Source organism: Helicoverpa armigera, chromosome 1 (genome assembly GCF_030705265.1).
Source record: "Helicoverpa armigera isolate CAAS_96S chromosome 1, ASM3070526v1, whole genome shotgun sequence".
In the NCBI taxonomy this organism is placed as follows: Eukaryota; Metazoa; Arthropoda; class Insecta; order Lepidoptera; family Noctuidae; genus Helicoverpa; species Helicoverpa armigera.
Genome location: NC_087120.1, coordinates 13,793,218 through 13,808,515, shown reverse-complemented (window position 1 = coordinate 13,808,515; position 15,298 = coordinate 13,793,218). Strand labels below are relative to the sequence as shown.

General features: G+C 34.2%; 1 protein-coding gene across 2 annotated transcripts in view; it reads right to left on the bottom strand.

The window, feature by feature from the left end:
* Positions 1–1,867: 1,867 nt before the first annotated feature.
* Positions 1,868–15,298, bottom strand: part of LOC110374263 (potassium channel subfamily T member 2) — a 61,490-nt gene continuing 48,059 nt past the window's right edge. The window contains exons 16-24 of one of the 2 annotated variants that reach the window (XM_049835972.2): positions 14,632–14,712; positions 12,270–12,620; positions 12,045–12,179; positions 11,748–11,859; positions 11,407–11,592; positions 10,787–10,996; positions 9,594–9,692; positions 3,150–3,355; positions 1,868–3,076 (exon numbers count right to left, since the gene is read on the bottom strand). In XM_049835972.2, the coding sequence (XP_049691929.2) occupies positions 2,458–3,076; positions 3,150–3,355; positions 9,594–9,692; positions 10,787–10,996; positions 11,407–11,592; positions 11,748–11,859; positions 12,045–12,179; positions 12,270–12,620; positions 14,632–14,712 (1,999 nt within the window). In that variant the 3' untranslated portion in view covers positions 1,868–2,457. The remainder of the gene's footprint in view (positions 3,077–3,149; positions 3,356–9,593; positions 9,693–10,786; positions 10,997–11,406; positions 11,593–11,747; positions 11,860–12,044; positions 12,180–12,269; positions 12,621–14,631; positions 14,713–15,298) is intronic. The other variant, XM_049835976.2, reaches the window with a different exon arrangement.

Here is a 15,298-nt window from a genome sequence, read left to right as displayed (position 1 = left end):
ATGATCGATTTTGAACAAAATACACACGTACGCCCTTCGGAATATCCGGTATACTAGTATATGTAAGTGAAAGCTGGTATGTTTGTTACATTTTGACTCTCAAACTGAAAAAAATTGAAAGTACAGATCCTCTCGAAATACACATAGAGAGTTGCTACCTAATTGCTTTCAGCTACCATTAGTTGCTTCCCTCGTGGTTTTGAAGATATTCAGCATCTAAAGGTGACAGCCATTCTGATATCAGGATGGCTGTCACTTTTCCTAGTGTGTAGAAACGGCGCAAAAGTATTGAGTTTTCTTTTCACCCAGAGTTGCTACCTAATTGCTACCCTCCAGAATTAAATTTTGGACCACATCGATTTCGTGGATAAAAATATTAAAAAATGAGTTTTTGCGCCTAGCAAAAATAAATTAGCTAGTTGGCATACATAAGTGGATATGACAGGACTATAGATTTTTCCATTTTCGAATAGCACGAGGTAAATATTTGTAGGTGATTATTTACTATTTCTACAATAAGCTAAAATTTCGCTGGTCCTACCTACCTATGTGACGCTCTACACTCTACTCTCACTGGATGTCAGACTTACTAGCTTCTTTCTGCCCGCTAAAATGTGTACCTAAATGACAGCCAGGATTGTCAATATTATTCTAAAATACTGTACCTGTCACGGACTAGTAAAAAAGTAAGGACTCCGCGTCACCTACATAAATAGTGAAGCACCCAAAACATAAGCCGATCGACCGCCATTACGCTCGCGACCGTCATTTGTGACAGTACATTTTTTCGCGGATAAAAAATTGACATAATGCCGTCGTGCGTCGACAAAAAGTGCCAAGGGATTACTTTTCAAAGGCAAGCCAGTTCTTATAATATAATTTTATGTCCTTTTCTAAATACAAACAATAACAATATTTGGAACACAAAACCTCCAGTACACGTGATTTATCTATGACAGTAATAGCCAGTGTGGCCAAGAAAAAAATAGGGCCTTTACCCGGAAAAGTGGGTAACCTAATCCATAATGTATCCCAACCTATCTAAAACCAAATTTCAATTAAATCCATCCAGCCGTTTTTGCGTGAAAGAATAACAAACATACATCCATACATTCTCACAATCTTTCACATTTAAAATATTAGTAGGAAGTGGGATAGTAGGATTAGCAGGATTCTCCTCATTATGAAAATATTAACTAATTTTATAAAACTGAAGAGTTTTTTCTTTGTTTGCACAGCACACCTGAAATGTTGTAATTGGTATCCTTTTCTGTATAAATACATTTAATTTCTTTGCTACCTAGTTGAACTTATTTACGGTTTGGATTATCAGTGTACTTATTTTAGTATTTTCTTTTGTGTTGGTAAGCGGCCTTATTTTTCAATTTCATTTTCACCTGTATTTTTATTTTATTAAAAGTGAAAATAAATCACTCAAACCCACATTATATTCTTTTTCTGAAATCTACCTCCATATTTATTGACGTCGATAGCAAACAGGCAGATTAATGAATTTGGTGTATTTGTAAGTACTTTTTCATTCAGATAAAATAAAAAAAAACTGAAACTCAACCAATATAATTATAGGTAAGTAATTTATATTGCCATTCCGATATCAGATTGGAGGCTCACTTTCTTTTTATTTAAACTGTGTATCAGAAACCCGTCACTTTGATGCACACAATGATGGGAGAATTATTTGTGAAGCTGGCATCCCCGTAACGCACACATTGACAGTCTACATGTTGCTTCACTTTCTAGTATCGCGGTGCGGGGTCCTTACTTTTTTACTAGTCCGTGGTACCTGTTCAATTAATTTTCTAATTTAATTATTAAAATGACAGGTTACTTAGTAAATAAAACACAATTTAGTGTGAATACATAAATTTTCTTTATTATATCTGAACTTGTGGTGATGTTTCAAATCTAGTGTTAGGTTGAACTATATCTGCAGTTAAAGTACGGAAATTATTTTCAAATCCATGTTTATTTAAGTTTCTGTAAGTCTAAAAAAGATTAATTCTAAGTGATTATTTTTTCTGTAAGTTAATATTTTTTTCTATGTAAATATATTTACAATAATTATTAACACTTTGTAAAGTTTATTTTTTATTTCAATTTACAATTTGAATTAAAATCACATAAAACTCTGATATACAGCAACAGTGTTGTGCTGACTTATAAATCCCCTTTACCTAGAAACTAATTGATCCCGCTTACATTACACAGCTCTTCACCACTTGTCTAAAACACTAAATCTGCACTTAAACGTGTAAATAAGTGACACTACGTGAAGGTAGAGACGCTACGATATAGTTGAGTCCGCTTAAATTCATGTGAACATTATAAGAATCCGGTTTCTATAGGAGAAATAGCTCATACGCATTTACCGGAACACGTCTACGTCCACTTGTTTCTAATGACGGAACTCAGTCGTCGTCCCCACATAAGGTGGTATCATACAATAGTCCCTTGCAGATGCTGGGGATCAGGAGTTGATGTGACAGTTGGTAATGAAGGACCTAGAGACGAAGACGGCAATGCTGCTGCAACTTCTTGATATCCCCCGAGCGGTATACTTGGCCCAGGTAAGCGCTCCAAGGGATGCTCTTCTGGCGGTGTTACTTCAAGGCCAATACTACCGTTCAAAGCGATTTTGAAAGCATTCTGTTGCTGTTGCTGTTGTTGATGTTGTAGTAGTGAATTGAAGTGGGATATACCAATTTCTTCGAGACTACTTTTTCTACGCCGGGAACCGACACCACTTAGTCCTTGACGAAGTGAATTAGATCTTCGCAGTAATATATCATCAACAACCCGAAGTGAATTTGATCTGCCTCTAAAATCGGTGATTATGGTGGGGCTATCAGGCAAAGACAAGGAGTTTGCTTTAGTAGTGGACAGGGGAGGCACACGAGGCGGGGCAAAACTTGCACCAATGGTGGATCCTCTCCTACTCGAAATACCTTGAGCTTGAATCAAAGCTTGTGAACAAAAGCTTATATTTGATTTACGTCGACTGTTGTGGCGTTCAAATGTTTTTTGCGCAGAAAATGGTGACGGACGAACTAAATATCTGTAATAAAAAAAATAGTATCAATGTTGCAGGATATAACGAAAAAGTTGACATTAAAATTGAGATACATTACATTATATCGCCTTCTTGCAAGTTGAGGTCACAACTAGGATTTATTATCACATAAGATAGACTATTTCGTTTCTCGCTGACGTCATCATAATCGATACCAGTAAGATTTAATGATTCCATTCTCGATCGCACTAGATTAGCTATTTCAGCTCTTTCAATTTGTTGAGCATGGTTATCTCGGGCTTCATCAGCCAGGCTTGTAGAATACTGTGAATGAAAAAGTTATTATAATTACACACTGATTTTTACAAAATACTTTATCAAGAAATTATGGTCATCAACAATAATGTAAGGAAATATAGGCAATAGTAAAATTAATAATCATGTTCACGAATTCAAAATGACAATCATATATTTTCAGTATATGATTCCAATTATTGTTGGTGCCGGTGCGTAGAGACAAACATGCATGACCTGTTTTATTGATTTGCTCGCTCAAATGAGTGAAATATGTACGTTAAGTATGACAATTGCGGTATGAATCGGTTGATTTGTATTGTAGGTACTAAAAAAACTAGAAATTACACATTACGAGGTAACACCTTAACTAACTACACCCTAAGGCGAACTTTCTTACTATTTTTGTAACTGTAAAAGCCTGAATATTAGTAAACCCTAGATTTTGCAAAAATATTGCTGAAATTTCTTTCAGTAAATATTTTTTTGAGCTTTTATCACGAAACGTGAAAATGAAGCTGTATATCTATCCTTATTCATTAAATATACTTATAGCTGGTAAATGTTAAATAACATTCATTCCAAAAGATAAAAATTTGTAGGAAGACGTTGAAGAATTTTCAAGAAGATGATGAATTAATAAATTATGCATACCAATGAATTAATAATATACGCTTATTTATAAACGAAATTATCCAAACCAAATATGCATGGTAAAAGCCCCATAACTTAACTATTTATTGTAAAAATACCTATGCTACGCTTTTTACGTGAACCTAGGATTTACTTTCGCTTTCCCAGTAACATTTACTACATGAACTGCCAATATTTTATTTTACTTCAAATATACATTCAATTGCGTCTTGTCTCAATTTATTATTTATTCATATAGCATATCGTCACGACAAGCAGATTGATTACATAGATACTTTCTACGAATCGAAGCTGGTTTGTTAATAACAGATACGTTTTGAAAAATAAAGTAATAATCTTCCCACATTCCATTCACCTACTTTGTACAGAAATACTGCAAGGATTTTTTACTTAAAGAAATATAGTTATAATAACTATATTTGTATAAGAACTACAATTTGAGTATTATTAATTATAATTATTATCAACAACCATTGACTCTAGAAATAGGTATGATTAAATTGCGAATAATAACGAAGTCAAAAAATAAAATGTGTTAAAGAAATATTTGCGTCCGTTTTCAGCGTTACAGAATAAAGATGTATCAGTAATGAAGCAACGTGAACTAGCCAACACTACAACACAACTAGTCCAAATAATGACGAAGTTCCATTGAAGCAGCAGGGTTGCCACTTCTAACGCTTCGTGAGAGTCATGGTACGAAATGGTACCCATGATTATAGATTTGTAATTTTTTGTAGTCAACATCTATTGCAAACACCGTCTTAGATTTGTCTATGTGTTATGTTTCACGAATACATTATAGTCGATCATACGGCAAATTATTATTTTTTAATAATTTTAATTGCATCTAACTCGTAATTATATCGTATTACAGGATGACGATGTGAAATTAACATTAAGTCAAAGCCTGCCATGAGAATTTAAAATTGGTATTGTCACAGCCCAAAATATTGATACTCCTCAAAATCGTCTTTATCAAGGACAGAGGGATATTTTTCGAAAATCGCGTGGGTACAATATCTAAACCGTATAACAGTTCACATGAAAATACCAAAACCCTTAAGCATAAATTAGTATACACCATTTAGGACAGGTGAAAATTTTACCAAATGTTAATAGTTTTTCAATAAAATTGTGATGTGACAGAACGCTACATCCGTCAGTTATAAACATTACTTTTTTGTAACTTTTCCTTTTTATAACTAAGGTTTTCTGAAAATAACATCGAAAACTTTCCAAATCGCTAACGAACCTGCTACCAGGACTACATGGTGGTGTTGGCTTTACATTTGGTTCATACGTGTTCTGTTTTTGTCTGAACTGCGCAGAATGATTAACAGGTTATCGAATTGAGGACACCCTTTAGGTCCTTTTAATCATTGAATATCTTATTTTATAACTTTTGATTGCAATTAAATACCTAGTACTTACCTACCGATTTTCTAAGTGTGTTCTTCTTACACAGTTTTTTATACACCGTATGTTTTCTGCACGGTTAATTTTTGAATATATAGTTATCATCTATCATTAAAAAAATTATCATGAAAAAGTCTGAAGTTTTTTTTATTTTCTAGCTTCTGCGCAATATGATGGGCATATAATCTGTTCATGGCTTGAGAACGTTTTTTCACCAATACAAATCTGAGGATAATTATTAGCCGTACCCAGCTGGCAACGCAAAGGTTGCCCAGCTAACGTACCAGTTTTAACTTAATTAAGCATAAACAAATATTACTTTAATGATTTAAAAATGATCTCATTACACAATAAGAATAATTTGGGTTAATTAACGACGATAACGATTTTATATAAATGTAATTATTGTATCTAACTTTGCTCTAAATGTTTCCTTTAATTATCTGTTATTGTAAAATTCTTCTGTTCTGCAAATATATTTTTAAAAATTACTGTTTCATTTAACTACGTTGCTGTGCCCTAACAAGGTCCATAATTGTACTTAAGCTTTAATACTTGTATACTATCTGTAACACACATTATGGAATGCAAATAAACGAATATGAATAATATGGACCCGAACAGATATTGAAAAGAGTTAAAACCCAATATATATTAAGAAAATGAAAAAAAAAAGAAATAAATAAATTTTATTTTGTGATTAGGGACACATGCACACACGCATATACACAATAAAAAATAAAATATCATAAAAGAAACATAATGGCAGTATGCGTAACAAGCACGCCATATGGCCCTCGCAATATCCTGCGACCCCATCCCAGCGCTGTCCATGTAAAAATCAAAATGATATAACTAATACATATATCAATGTTAATACTGTAAATAATATAAATAAATTTTAAACCTCCTCCTTTTTGGGAAGTCGGTTAAAAATCACGGAACGAACCACACCCAATGCTTATGAATAACTTATTTACACAGTAGTGAATCCTGCACACACGAAGTGATAACATAATTATAATCTACGTCATGCAGTTGATTGCTTTGCTATTCAAAGGTATCTATTGGATGTGAAGTAAAACAGTCAGGTAAAGATGGTGCGATCTTAAAAGTTCCACGTTGCAGGGAAAGATTAAGGCAGAGTTCGACCAAGTAATTTCAAAATCGTACAGCGTTACAACTTTCTGGTGACATAAAGCGCTTTCAAACACTGGTAACTAAGGTGACCACCCCTAAATCACTAGTGTGTGAGTGCAAGGTACCCAATACAGTTTTATTCACGAGAATCACTATTTGCTAGATTAAGCTATATTTTACGCCTGTATTTGCAGGGAGTACGATTTAAATCAACGAAGTCATCTTTAATTAAGGTTTTTGTGGGTCATTTCCTTCTTGTTTGCAAGGCTACGATATTCTATCTTGAACTTAATTTATAACAGACAAAGCTTTTTACTGTTTGTGTAGAGGTACATCAATGGACTCAAAACAAAAACCTTGGCAGCGTATGACAAAAGCAACGTCATCAATTTTAACTTCCCTGCGTTCTGCATATTTAGGTCAGGGTAGATCCCTTTTGAAACAAAATTATTTCATAGTATGGTGACACCCAGAAGACACTAAAATAATTATAGCATTGCACTGGCTGTGTGCACTGGGCTAACTGACTAGTAAGCACTCGTACGTTTTAGAAATTTAACTATATTTTTTACACCTCAAAAGTTCGAATTTGTAACACCAGCATGGGTTTCATTATAATTTCAATTAAAACTGAACCTTTAGAAAAAAGAAACGCAAAGGACGACGACGCAAAGAACGCGAAACGAAGATTATTGTATATTTTACCATGAATCCCAATCAGAGTCCTTTCACATAGAATGGTTTGTAAAATGTTTGAATAGGGCTTGTTTTAAATAACCTTTTGTCTACATGTTTTTATACACAAGAAAAAACTTATTGCTGTTTCAATATAATAATTATTATAAAGCATCTTATTCTGTTAAATTCTTATAACCATTGAGATAATTATTTTTAAAATCGGAAGTCTTTTCTAGGCAGGAACTAAAAAAAAACTTTTTTTTTATGTATTAAATCACCAGATTATAATCTAATTAAAAATCACCCTGTATTCTGTTAAGTTGCCTAGGCATTGAGAATGTATAAGGTATATAATACAAAAAAAAAACAAGCTTAGTTATGTAGGCAAAGTTACCCAAATATACAATTTTCGACATATTGTGTTATATTGAATGTGTCGTGACCATAATAAGCAATTATTTGATAAGAACGAACACCAATCATTAAGTAAAAAGTACCCCAAGTAAAACAACGCAAAATGTCTTAGTTATGATCTCTCATTGTACGTATTACAAACAAAAGGACAATGCTCAAAAAAAACCCAAGCCCGGCGCAAACGAAAAGTAACTCAAATTATGAGTAATAATAAGTAATGAAATACTGCATAGGAGGCATCATCGAAATCAATGGCTAAATGTATGAAATTGCTATTTGATTTTTTAAAGGGGTAACATGAGCAGCTGGGACTTATCGTTTAATTAAAGTGTTATCTGAAACAACAAACAAGTAATATGGCAAGTAATAAGCTTCTCCGAAAAGATAAATCAATACCGAAGTCCAGGCTGCAGCGCCCACGTCATCGCGTCATGAGCGTTTTACATTACTTTAGGGTGGACTAGACATGAGGAACAGTTCGCGCATCCCGCAACATTTTTGGATCTCGTCGTGTTAGAAATAAAGAATCGATGACTTTTAAGCGTTATTATTAAAATGAAAAGTACATGCATATCCTGTTTTTGTTCTATCATCCTATTATCTAGTAAAAGTAGGTAGAATAGTGGAGAAGTTGCTATAAACATGTCATTATGTACACTCTTAAACCACAACTGTATCTGTTTGCTGTTCCTTTTACTAATACATTATGTTACCTCAAAAAATTTTTTTTTTTTCATTTCTGTATTTAATTCGGAGTTTTTATCCACATGGATATTTCAACCCCATCGTACCCTCTAAATTCTATTGACATAAAACACTATAAATCTCTAAAATCTTGAGTAGCAATGTACCGCAGATGTTAAAATTCGAATAGCAATTTCACACATATAGCCACTGATTTCGATGATGCCCCCTATGTAATATTTAATTACTTATTTTTACCTATATTTTGAGTTACATTTCTTTTGCGCCGGGCCTGGGTTTTTTTCTCATACTTCATGAGCATTGTCCTTTAATTAAATTACAATTCCGTTTCATAATAAAAATGTCCAGTCAGTAAAATAAGTCTCGTGTCACTATAAAACAATATTTTTCAAATTTGATTCTTGGCTGTTCATAATATGGGAAAAAACTCCAAATTGTATAAGAATACATATATAAAGGCACAAAACTGACCGAAGTAAATCCTTTGTCAGTGTTGCCGGCAATCTGTATAATTCAGGTAATTTATACAATACCTGGGCTATGTATAAAATACCTGGGTCTTCCAGGGGATGTATGAAGTACTATTGTCCACTACTTACTTTACCTAGGTCAATTCCTGGGGACTGATTAGAGTACCTGCTGTTGCATCGGTAACGTGTAAAACAAATATATTTTGTTTTATAACTCAATTTATCAATGTTAACCGGCCTAAAATATATATATTTTTTTTTAAGGAAAGAAAATTATCAAAAATGAGGAGGTTCTCAATTAGTGCATGTCTAGTAGTTCAGAAAACTTTTTCTTTATATGAAAGGGTTAGCTTGCAGTTTGGCCTGATGATAGGGGAACCCTGAGGAATCGAGGGCTACCATTAGTAACTACCAATTGCTACCCTCGTGGTTTTGAAGATATTCAGCATAAACTTAAGTCGCATCCAGGGATCATTTCATCTTAGACAGGCTATAAACGATTCTCTTCTATCTCTGCTCTCGTTTTATAGAGACTTTATCGATTGCGCATTTAGTGTTGTTACCAAGGCAACATATAAAATTAATAATATTTCATACATTATCTACACGATTTAGGCTTTCTAAACATTACCCAGGTATTGTAAATAATAACGGATAATACAGATTGCCGGTAACATCTATATCTATGTAATTTGCTTACAAAATATAATAGGTTATTAGCGGACAGCCCCTTATCGCTAACACAAGGTAAAAATGTCCATGTGAAAGGTCTCTGGCAGTGACCTTACCGCCGGCGTCCGTTCTCCGTAGCAGCCACTGAGGCAGCTTGTCGCCTCCCGGCGCCCGCAAGTTGAAAATCCTCCGCCTTCGCCCTCCTCCTGCTGCAACTATCGTGTCACAGTTTTCCAATAATTTGCCTAACTTAACAACACATCGGCCAGTTTTGTTTGATTTTCTTGAAACATTTTATTTATTGTTCTTAGATTTTATTTAATGACACTGCTTATTAAGTTTTAAGGGTACTGCTACTGTGCATTTTAATTGGACTTTTTATTGAGTCCTAACTGTACGTATATGTAATGAATGAATTTTACGAAATCTACTTTTCCTTGCTATAAGCATGCATAAAGCAGAAGCAATTTCTTATAGTTATTACTGCTGGGGAAAATTCATATGATGGTGAACTTGCTATTCAGGTTTTAAAATAACTTTTATTATCACATGCTGTGATTACCCTTTTTTCCTTGTTAGAATACTATAATAATATTTTTTATAAGCTCACATCAAAATTAACTGTTTGCTATGTTATCATAAAATCATTGTATTTGTATGCTATGTCTGGTTCCATCATGTCATAAGAATCTAAGTTTCTATACTATCATGCAAAACACAAACTACGATTAATACATAAAGGCGGGATTGCGATCATCGAGTTCAATAGCGATATTTAGTAATGGTCCAGGTAAGCCAGTTTCTTTCTGGTTAGCTTCTTAACAGTAACTAACACGTCAGCTTTTCACTAATGCATATTTTGTTATTCTGTGTTCGCGCCAAAGCAAAAGTTACTACCTAACCCATCCGGCCGTAGCAGATTGCGTATAAATTATAATAGTGAAGCACGTGTAGTCCATAGGACAGTACAAGTATCGCGTGAGAGTTAGAAAGTTAGTTAAAAATTGCTACTAATTACAGACACTCCACAAGTGTAAGGCTCAGAATGTATATGTAGAAAGGTTAATAATGGAAAAAGTGTAGCTTTAACGCGATAAAAAGAAAAATAAGAGTTAAAAAAATGTACCCGAAATACAGTCCAAAGACTCGGACTACTGAGATGCAAGTTAGTTACGTACTATTTTAATTTGGAATTTGGAAGTATTGAAATGGTGTATGATGGATTATATATTAGCGTTCAGGCGTAAACTGCAGTAAAGGACTGTATTTAAGGAGATAAATATTGAGAGTAGGGAGTTAACCGACTCACCGATGCACGCGATGGTCGCATTCTCGCGAGGCGTGACCAAAACCACTTTGATGGGGTCCTTGGCGACATACTCACGTGGTGAGATGCATCGGCTAATGTCGTGTCCTGTGTGCGATAAATTCCTATCGGAATTTCGCATGTAGTAGAACATAACTTTTGGTACAATCGACCGTATGTTCTTATCCACATGTCTTCTTTTGAAATTTTCATCTGTTAGAAGTCCAAGTTTATGTTTCATAAAAAGCCTGCTCAATTTTTCATATCTACAGTTCGCACCAAAAAACTCTGTAGAAATTAGAATTTCGACGCCTCACACATGCGTGTTCGTTTATGTTTTAGTGCTTTTGTGAAGTCGACTTAAGCTGAGCAAAGCTACTCGACAAGCTCTGTACGAGCAAATATGCAAGAAGATAAATAGCAAATTACAGAAATACAGAGTTTTTTGGTGCGAGCTGAAATCACTGGTTTATATTAGAAAATTTTTACAAGTTCGCAATATTTCGCTTAATAATAAAAGTCACTACGCAAGAAATAATGACATTCAATCAATATTTGACCATAAATTCGCAAGCCAATAATATTAATGTAGCACAGCCAAATCAGTATGAAGAAAAACTTACGGAAGTAAGAAATCCTGATCCCGGAGCTTGATCGACACCCAGTAATAGTCGCACAAAGGTAATAACATAGTCCTTCACAAAAGCTTGATAAAGTAATGTATCAAGCATTGAAGCTGAGAACACAGAACCGGCTGCAAATGGCAGACGAAACATGTAGGAAATATGTGAGCCACGTTCCTTCTCCCGCTAAAAAAAAAAGATTAAAACAAAAGTATTGAGGCTGGTGATACTGGTTCGCATCAATGAAAACTTTTTATTATTTTTGGCATTTATTGCCAGCACCATTGAGCCTTCTTTATAAGCTTCGACTTTAATAATAGCAGAAGTTAAAACAAAGATACCTTTTCCATTTTCGATAAATGTAATGCATACTTGTCATGCGCACGAAATTGCATAAATCGCATATTTGAAGATTGTGATAGTTCTGTGATTGACTTTATTGATGGAAAAAATCTGAAAATAACAAACAAATAATACGTTGATAAATAATCAATATGCAACAGCCAAAGTGAACACAAGTTATCTTCGCCGCGCAACACGACTTATTATGATCACTAAAATAATAAAAAATCTTTCAAGACGTTATAATGTAATTCGCAATGGCGCACATAGTTATTAAATTATTTAAAAAGAATTACTTGAACATAGTTTGTACGGCAACTATTGTATTACAATCGGCTAGACTATCTTCTTCGGCAGAATTCGACAATTCTTTGTTTACGACAACCACATTTTCGGCCAAAGTAATCCCAGCACGTAACAAGTCATCTAAGCTAAAACGAAAAGTGTATAATTTTAGATTTATAATAAACATATTTGCACTGGTATGTACCTAGATTACTTCGTTTGTGCTTACAACTTACCAGTCAATGCTTCCTAGCATCCAGTACACTAAAGGAAAGTATGATATAGCGTCTAAAAATGCTATGTCTGGTCTGCGTTCCAATAGAAGTATGATAGGATTGAGCGAGGTCTTTGATCTAAAATGAGCTCGTAGAGGTATGATGAAATTATATATTCCATTAGATGCATAATCAGCAGCAAGTATTATAGTTTTGTTTTGCCATTGGTATTCTTTTGCATTTCTATAAGCACAATGTTCGCAAACTTGTGCTAACTGCAAACAACATAGAGGCTTCTTTTCTTTCAGTAAATAGCACAGAGTAGGACTGACTCCTATAAATGGTGACACAGGTGGAAATCCTTTTACGATCCTGAAATATCTCATTAAACTGCCGTTATTTGTTATTTTTTACCTAGAATTGTTCAAAAACTTCAAATTACGATTAGAAACGTCATTGAATTAGGCGAAGCAAAGCTTTTATAAAATATTTTCAAAAGTGAAGTAAAAGTATTACAAAAGTCCTGCCATAGGTACTTACGAGAAAATGTATTCCTCTAATATATAGAAACAATACATACTATAAACATGTAATTCTGTGTATAGTTCTACATTTAGTGGTATGTAAAAGTCTAACAATAAACATCGAATCAACGAAAATAACATGCTCGGAGTCGTATAGGGTCATGTGCAATTTGAACTAAGTCCTTAGCAGCTGAAAAAATTAAAGGAAGTTTTGGACCACTAACACACTTGCTTTTAGCATGCGTCTACGCCGCGTGCGCAAGGGGCCAGCTGGAAAGAAACGGATATTATCTTGTGACAGGCGCTGAATGGAGTTCATATACACAAAGTAACGAGAAAACCGATTTTTGTACATATTACGGTGATGCAACACTTATCTGCATGTTGCCGAAATATATTGATATAGCTGAGTGGTAGTGGTCCAATAATTTCTTATACTCTTACCGGCTGTCATGTTACCGGCGTGTGATGCGTAGGAATGAGGATCATGTTGTAATGAAGTTTTTGAGCATGAACGTGGATGGTTGTAGAGGAAAGGGACGACCTAAGAAACGAAGGATCGATGGTGTGAAAGTAGCTATGGCTAGAAATAATATTACTTGTGATATGACAACAGATAGAAGAGTATGGAAGAAGAAATTTGACACACTCAACTCCATTCAAGCCCTACACATTTCAATTTCCTATTTAGGTTGAAGGTAAACACATTCCGTTTGCTCACTTAAACAGCTGGAATTTTTAATAATTTAAAGTTTAAATTGTGAAGAACGAGAGTCATGAAAAATGCTGAGTTTACCATTTGGTCCATAAAAAACTGCAGTTGATAATGATGCTGACCTGGACATTGTTTTTTGTTTTTATCAGCTATTAGGAAAGGAGACAAATCAAAACCAATTATTATTGTGGTACTGCTCTTCATAGGACGACATAAAGCGATTTAAAGCGTTAAATCTGTATCAGTTTGACATCATAATCTACCTAACCTTAACCCAAATATATTATAGTCGGCTTCCAGTCTAACCATACGAACCAGAGTCTAAATGTCTGGACCACACTTATGACAGACAATATAAGAGGAGAAGGAGGATAGATAAGAGGAGAGGGATGAAGATAATATAACAAACCTGTTTCAAAATTATGAATGGCTTGTGTGTATCATCATTATCATACTCATGACGTAAGAAATATCCAACGAACGCGTGTTGTAAATTTAGTACACTTCCTACACTTGGATAATAAGTAGCCTATAACAGTCTCCTAAAAGATCCCATCATCTGCCTTTCTGCCCGTGTTTAACTTTAAAAATCTCAAAAGTCGAAGAACACATCCAAATTTCTAAAACTGCTGAACAACGTAGTGCCCATAAATTGCTTGACAGCATATACAATTATTTCATTTTATTATTACCTGAATTCACTTCACATTCCATTCATAAGCAGCTGGACGCTCAGTAGGCAAAAGAACCAAAAGTCGCTGAACAATTTATTCGAATTGATATTTTTTCTCTGTGTTGTTTATGGATATCTATTCAGTTCCTTTCGAGCTTGGCGTCACTGACATTTCCTTTGTAACGGCTTACTACGTGAAAGATTGCAACTAATTTACTCATTCTTTTTCAAATTATTTACATCTTTTATAAACGTCACTGACGTATCTATTGTTTCTTAGTAGAAATTTAAATGAATAGTTTCTGCATAACTTATGCTTCTGTTTTTTTTTTTTTAAGTTTAAGAATGTGATTTGAATTCTGGCGTATGTTTTCAAGCAATTTGTGTGTACGAGACGTTAAAGTTGTTGTTTATTATGTAGTAGATTATGAGGCAGAAATATGGTTATTACTTTTGAGTATAATAGCTCACCTCATGTAATCATTTCGCCATGCGCTGTGCCCGATGTCACTGGCTGCCAACGACGAGAAGCTGCTGGTGGTGACGTCATCACTGGAGGCAGGGATACGGGCCGTGCGGTTGGGTTTTTATGCTCAGGGATTATACAGATACACAATGCACACATTTGCAAAACAATTATTATTAAAGTATCTGTATTCAAAAATACAGTCCTGCTAGTTAACTGTGTTTTTAGATTAAATTTTAATGCCGGTGGTGCTCGTGGTTGCGGCAGGTAAAAAAGTAAGGTATAATAAAATAATGATAGCCAGTACATTCCCATGATGATGCAATTGAAAAAGCATGCTGCCGAGGTTTAAAAGAAGTTGTATCCTAAAAAAAGTTTTCTCTGAGGGAGGACCGTATTTTTCTAAGCAAGCATTTTCATCTGCATCATTGCCAATTGCTGACACAAAAGAGTTAAATTATTTTAAGTGGAAAAAATAGATTGAATAAAATATAAAAGCAAATGTGTATTTATATGAGACTATGATGTACGTACTGTGCCGTATTCATGCAGCTGGTTTCCTGGTCGGCTATCTACAGAAGTGAATATACACACTAAACCAGTGACAAAAATGTGTTGTCCACGATACATGGATATTATTCTGACACGTTGGAAATAAAGAAAAAATAATTA